This window comes from Plectropomus leopardus, chromosome 15 (genome assembly GCF_026936395.1).
Source record: "Plectropomus leopardus strain MGB_pleo_1.0 chromosome 15, ASM2693639v1, whole genome shotgun sequence".
NCBI classification, from domain to species: Eukaryota; Metazoa; Chordata; class Actinopteri; order Perciformes; family Serranidae; genus Plectropomus; species Plectropomus leopardus.
The window spans coordinates 20,519,667-20,526,267 of record NC_142190.1 but is presented as its reverse complement, the minus strand read 5'-3'; the positions used below and the strand labels follow the sequence as shown (position 1 = coordinate 20,526,267).

Genomic DNA, 6,601 nt, shown 5'->3' with positions numbered 1-6,601 from the left:
TGAAAGGCAGGTCGACCAGCGTGACGGATTAGCCGTCCTGCCTGTCAGCTCACACGGCTTCTGACTGCAGCCTGCAGCCGTCAGCCTCTTCTGTATTCCAGGCTTAAGCCTCAGTAATGGTTGTTTCTGCTCAAAAGACATCATTTTAGTTTTAATACGGAGAGATGTAGTGTCTTTGACAGGGCAGCAAAAGTGCACCGCTCAAAACAAATGATTAGAAAGAGGACTATTCGTCTTTGTCACACTTTTTTCCCCACAAAATGCAAAAACAACTGAAGGCTCCGAGAGCAGCGACGGTGGCAACCAAGCCACAAACACGACGAGGAGGTACGACTGTCAGCGTGGTTATTGATAAATCCTCGTCGTTTTCTCAAAGTGTTTCACAGCCAGGTGATGTGACTGTCAGACATTTTTTTTTTGGTTGCCTCAGTTACAGTCACAGTGTTTACATATTTGTTCAATATTCATTACATTACTTTTGATGAATCTGTATGCACGTCACTCGACATGTTATCATGACCAGAACTTGTTTGGTTATATCCCAAATTCATATTTTTCCTCTTACCTGTGGTGCTATTTATCAGTGTAGATTGTGTTGTGTGGTGCTCAAACATTAAATTTCAAAAAACTCATCAGCATGTCATGTCCAGAAATCATGACCCCACTTACTCAAGTTATTCCAGTTATTCATTGCAGTTGAAGCAGTTTAATTTAGAAACTATTTTCTTTCTACCAAACTCCACCAGCCAACCAGGACAGAATGTGCATCTGCTGCTAGCTCGTCTAGCACCACTTAGCGAGCTAACCTTACAGCTCAGCTGAGGAGGACGCCATTAATGTTTACATTTGTCGCAGGAGCCGCTCATCCGCGAGCAGAGCCACGCTTCTCTCTGCGGACTGATACAGTTGGGGGGTGTAGTTCGGTAGAAAATAGTTCCTACATGAAACTGCTGACAACAAGGTCTGTGAATTATGTTGAGTAACTAGGCCATGATTTCTGGAAAAAAAGATGTTACTGTTGAGTTTTTCAAAATGCTTTTTTATTTATTTATATTTATTATATTTTTTTATATTTATTTTTTTATAATATATTTATATTTATTTTGAGCACCACAAGCCCAGTGCCATCTAGTTCCATTACAGTAGAGAGACAGCAGACATCTCTACAGTCTGTATATAAACAGCACTACATGTAAGAGGAAAAATATGTATTTTTGTATTTCTAATGAATTTTCCCTTTAATGTTGTACAAAAGAGGCTTAACACTTAATCACTTAACATTTGTTTTCAAGTCTGCTGATGTTAAAAAGATTAAATCCCCTAGTTGTTTTTTTTGTTTTTTAATTGGAGCTCTTATTTTTAGTGCCAGTCCTGGAAACAAAGCATGAATCAATGATGATACATAGTAGATTAATATATTTAAATTTCCATCTTGGGTAACCTGTGTCTTTATACCTATATGAATACCTTATCTTATGATACATGCTTTACTGTACTGAACTGACTTTTGTCCATGGGTTAAATGAATGCGACTAATGATCTCATCTTCTCTTTGCACATTTTCTCTTTTTTTTAATGCTTCTGAGGGAATTAATTCCTACTTTTATCTTGATTTGGTTACTGGAGCTGATGCGAGAGGTGCGTTCAAAACCTGTTAACTCAAAATCAGAGCACCATGAGCACAGCAAGTCCACAGTAACTCGTGACGCATGCAATAAAGAGAACACACACCCGAAACTTTACACTATTTTCTTTTAAGAAGCTCCACAGAAGTGGTTTTGCCTTGCTCAAGGGAACTTAAACTGTTTTATGGATTTGTATTAAGCAGGAGACGCAGGACCAGACTCTACAGATGGAAAAGCAAGTGCTACAAATAGAAATTGGACATTTTGTTAAACTAACATTTATCTTTCTTTGTTTGTGTTCTTAGGAAGTGCTACATTAAATGACTGACAGAAACAGAAGCCTGAAACTAAAAAACACAGCAAAGCAGGTAGTTCAACCACATAGTCAAGTGTGTTCAGAGTGCAACATTTTAACTCAGGAGTCTCTTGAAAATCATTTGAGGAGGATTTCTTTCGGGATAATGTCTTGTGAACGCTACAATAAGACGTCCTTGATGGCTCGCTCCCTCTGTGCAGCGCTACTGTCATGAAGCAAAAAGAAACCTTTCAGCCAAAGAATATGTGACCAATGAAATGTCAAGTCATCAAATTCTTTGCATATTTTATTTTTCTTATCATGATTTTTTTTTCAACTCACACATGTCATATTTTACATCTTTGCAATAAAACATGAATACAATAGTTTTTAGGGTTTCATAGATCCAAAAATATTTAACCTTTTTTTGGATACGTAAGTTGAACCTGTCGATAGAGTATGTGCATGTGCGCATTTGATCAAGATGGCTTCACACATACAGTACATCTCACATTTCATCCCCTCTCCTCCCACCTTCCCATCTCTATCAGCTACAGAATCATGATATTGCTTACAACTGTGAGGTTGTAAAACCTAATAATCACACATGAGCTCAACGCTTTAAATACAAACATCAATGCACAAATAATCCCGAAGGGGAAATGGACCTAAACAAAATGGCAGCCGACCAGAAAGAACCAAGCTAATAAATAATGATATGTGATTGGTGCAAAGTGCAAATACAAAACAAACTTTTACATTGATTCGATTCTCTTTTTTTAAATAATCAACAAATGTGGGTAAGTGAAGGTTTCCTTTGCGCTTTCAGTCTTATTCAGCTGATTAAGTCTCCCACCAAGCCTGAACCAAGACTATATGTACATATTTGACAAAACAATCACCAAATATACAAAGGAAATCATGTCAGTCTTGTGGTTGTCATCCTTGGTGGCACTGGCAACATCTCTGTATCGTTACCATCTCCGGCAAAACAATCACCATCCTTGACACTGCCATTATTATCATCAGTCTTGTCGACATTATAGTAATTATTACACAATATTTTACATACAGCAAGTCATTAATAAATTAAAGGTGATAAGCGCAGTTTGTGTAGTGAAAGAACACGTGTAGACTCTGACGGAAGCAGAGCCTTATTTACATAAAAATCAGATTTAACCCTGCTGCGGGTAAAAGAAGAAATTAAATTAGCATTATAAAATAAAATAAAGATAAAAGCAAATAAAATCATAACCCCAAGCAATTTTTCAAGGAGGGGAATTTTAAGATTGAGCCAATAGCACCGGTTTTGAACAGTGGGCGGGGCTGGTTCATTTCTGACCATATCTAATCAGTTTAGACACATTGAAGGAGTCTGAATTTATAGCCCACCCAAATAATTCCCAGACTAATTCCCCGCAAAATGAAAAGTATACAACAAAAATTGGTAAAGAAGAAAAATATAACGGAAAATAAAACTTAGGTTCTTTGTGTGTGAAGCATTAAGCGTACCAGGAACGGCAACTGCACCAGTCCTGTGAGTGGTACGAGTATGATCGACCTCTACAAGGTCTGCTTGACTTGCTCTTTTTCCCCCCATTCTGCAATCTGTCTATTTTATTAGCAGGTTTTGGTGTGTATCTTCGGGGTATTATGTGTCTGTGGTTACACACCTGTGTGTACGTACACGTATGCACAGAGGAAGTTTTTTCCACCAGCGCTGCTGCATCCTCAAATCAAGTAAACTTCACAAGGGATTAGAGCCTAAGGTCCGGTACTTGTTTTTCCTTCCTCTCGGTACCTTTAGTTTTCCCGCGTTGCAGATACGCAGCAGAATGCATCACCTCCTCTCCCTCTTGTTCTTCTCTCCTCTCTCCATCTTCCTCTTCCTCACACTGTCCACCTCAGTACCTGTTCTGGTGTTCGTAGTGCCAGCGGTTGAAGTCTATGTTGAACGCCACAATGCTGCCAGACGCCATGCCGGTGATGAGAGTCCTGAGTGCAGAGCACACAGAAAGTCACAACTGGAAACCAAACTACAGACATTAAATAGTTCTTTTAGGGTTGCAGAGCATCAGTCTGAGGTTCGGGCACAATAACCCTCTGACTGATCATTCAGTATTTTACGTTGTCTGCTTTGAGATGACCCATTTTCCCCAACAACAGTTTAAAAAAAGTCACACTGTCTGCTTTGTCTTTGTCTGTCAGAGTAGCACCCTGTCTGTGTTACCTCTGGTCATGCGAGAGGTCCATGGCACGGATTCCTGCATCGCAGCCTGGATAGATGTAAAGCTGTTTGAAGTCGCACGCCTGCCACACTTCCACAACTCCGTTATCACCTCCTGTCACCAAATTCTGCCCGTCGCTGCTCAACAGGATCGCCTGAAGAGAGAAAAAGAATAGTGTGTTCAGTGTGTTGGACAATGGTATATTGCATTGTTTAGGGGTGAATAAGGACAGTATTCATGCATGAATATACACCAAAAAGAATATTACAGTACATTTACATAAACAATATCGACTTTGACAGCCTTACCCGCGTGGAATCATTGACCTCCATTTGTGCCAGCAGTTTTCCATTTATGCTGAAGTTGCAGAAGCGACCTCTCTCATAGTAGATGATGCAGTGGCCCTCACTGGATACTGAAATGAGGCGGGGCCGCTGGCACAGCTCTGGCCCCTCCAGGGCCCTAAGCAGATCCCCTGTGATGGTGTGAACCAGACACGGGCCCTCTGAGGAGCAACAAAGAAGGATAGTGAAGAAGCAATTTTTTTTTTAATGTTAAGACAGCTTTTGTGATGGTAAAGTTAGTTAACCCTTTGAAACCTGAGCAGGGTGGCTTGATTTTTTTCAAAAACATGGGAAGAATGTACTAAGCTAAAAAAAAAAAGAAATGACCCAAAATTAGCAGGAAAATAAGCAAAAATCAATTTCAAAAGAAGAAAAGAAAAGAAAAAGATAGTTTTAAAAAAAGGAAATGACCTCAAAAAAGTGTTGAAAAAAATATAATTATAACTATATATAACTTTAAATATGTAATAATGATAATCCTATATATAGTTTCCTAGATTTTTTTCTTTTTTTCCCTAGACAGTTTTACTTTGCTTTTTAAAAATAATTTTCTAAATCTACTAATTTATTGCAATTAGGGGGTCATTTCTCACCAAGTTACTCATTGCCTTTTCCCCATGTTTTTATAAAAGAAATTGCACGAATTTGCCCAGAGTTCAAGATTTAAATACTGTGAAAGCAGCATAAGAAAGTGATGTTGCTCCAGGTTTCAAAGGGTTAACAATGTATTTGTTTGGAAAAATTAGCTCAACCTTAAAAAAATCAGAAAACAAACTTTGTGTAAAACATAAATGTAAAATTGAAATCTCTCTGGGGCACAGACAGACGTGAGGACACACAAACCTTTAGCTCCACTGATGACCAATCCCAGCTCTGCACAGACGGACACACACACCACCTCGTGGTCATGTCCTGTCAGTACTGCCCTGGGGGCTGGGTAGTCACCTGGAAGACAAGTTAGAGACACCATAAAACCTTTGGGAGCTGCAGTGTTTTCTGAACTAATTTATGAACAAAAAATCTACTCATGTCCACACTGAGATTAGCACACATTCACACACTCACTGTTGTTGGGGTTGTCCCCAATAATGTGGTGTCGTCCACTCCAGTACCACAGAAGAAGAGTGGCGTCTCTGGAGCCTGACACGATGTAGCAGTCCCCTCCGATATAGGACTCTGACCTGGCCAGACACGTCACTACATCCCAGTGGCCAAAAACTATCTGGGTCAGCTTTCCTATAGAGAGAAGGAAGGGAGTTGTTTACATCAGTGTGTGCCTTCTGCTCATTAGTGTGAAGGCCATGAGTGCTAAATTTTCAGGATACTTATACGCAGGTTAAACAAACAGGTTAGAGTTTCAGTAAATCTCTGGACTGATAAATAGAGAAATGTATTTTATGTTGAGGTGCATATGTTAAAAAAAAGAGCGTTGCATTGTGTAAACTCTAAATATCCAACAGCTCTGGTTAATTGTCCCATTCCATAACCCAGTATTGCAGAAATCTTGGTGTCACTTTTAAACAAAAATTGTTATGCATGCCTTCATCACTTCTCGATTAGACTACTGTCATACTTGCTCTCTAGCATCAGCCCTCTCCCGCCTCCAGCTCATCCGAAATTCTGCTGCCAGGATTCTGACTATGACTAGGAAACATGATCACATTTCACAGATCCTGGCTTCCTTACACTGGCTATCTGTTGCTTTGGAATAGATTTGTTTTTAAAGATATTTTTCAGGGGGCTTTTTGGCCTTTAATGGATAGGACATATTAAGTGTGAAAGGGGGAGAGAGAGGGGACGACATGCAGCAAAGGGATGAGGCCGAAATCGAACCCATGGCCGCTGCAGCGAGGACACAGCCTCTGTACATGGGGCACCCACTCTACCAGCTGAGCTACTGGGCGCCCCGCTTTAGAATAGATTTTAAGATATTATTGATGACTTTCAAAGCCCTGGGAAGCCTTGCTCCAAGTTACCTATCTGATCTGTTATTGCCCTACACTCCTTCTTGCACCATGAGATCCTCAGATGTGTCGCTCCTTGTCCTTCCCAGGTCCCAGTTAACTCATAAAGGGGATAGAGCCTTTGCATTTAGAGCTCCTAAGACTT

At 40.0% G+C, this 6,601-nt stretch overlaps 1 protein-coding gene across 21 annotated transcripts in view; it reads right to left on the bottom strand.

Annotated features, from left to right (window-relative positions):
* Positions 1–2,202: 2,202 nt before the first annotated feature.
* The window catches only part of nbeaa (neurobeachin a), a 116,183-nt gene continuing 111,784 nt past the window's right edge, over positions 2,203–6,601 (bottom strand). For all 21 annotated transcript variants that reach the window (XM_088088768.1, XM_088088771.1, XM_088088770.1 and 18 more), the window contains 5 exons: positions 5,558–5,728; positions 5,336–5,437; positions 4,457–4,653; positions 4,151–4,302; positions 2,203–3,915 (listed from right to left, as the gene is read on the bottom strand). In XM_088088768.1, coding sequence (XP_087944894.1) covers positions 3,825–3,915; positions 4,151–4,302; positions 4,457–4,653; positions 5,336–5,437; positions 5,558–5,728 — 713 coding nt within the window. In that variant the 3' untranslated portion in view covers positions 2,203–3,824. The remainder of the gene's footprint in view (positions 3,916–4,150; positions 4,303–4,456; positions 4,654–5,335; positions 5,438–5,557; positions 5,729–6,601) is intronic.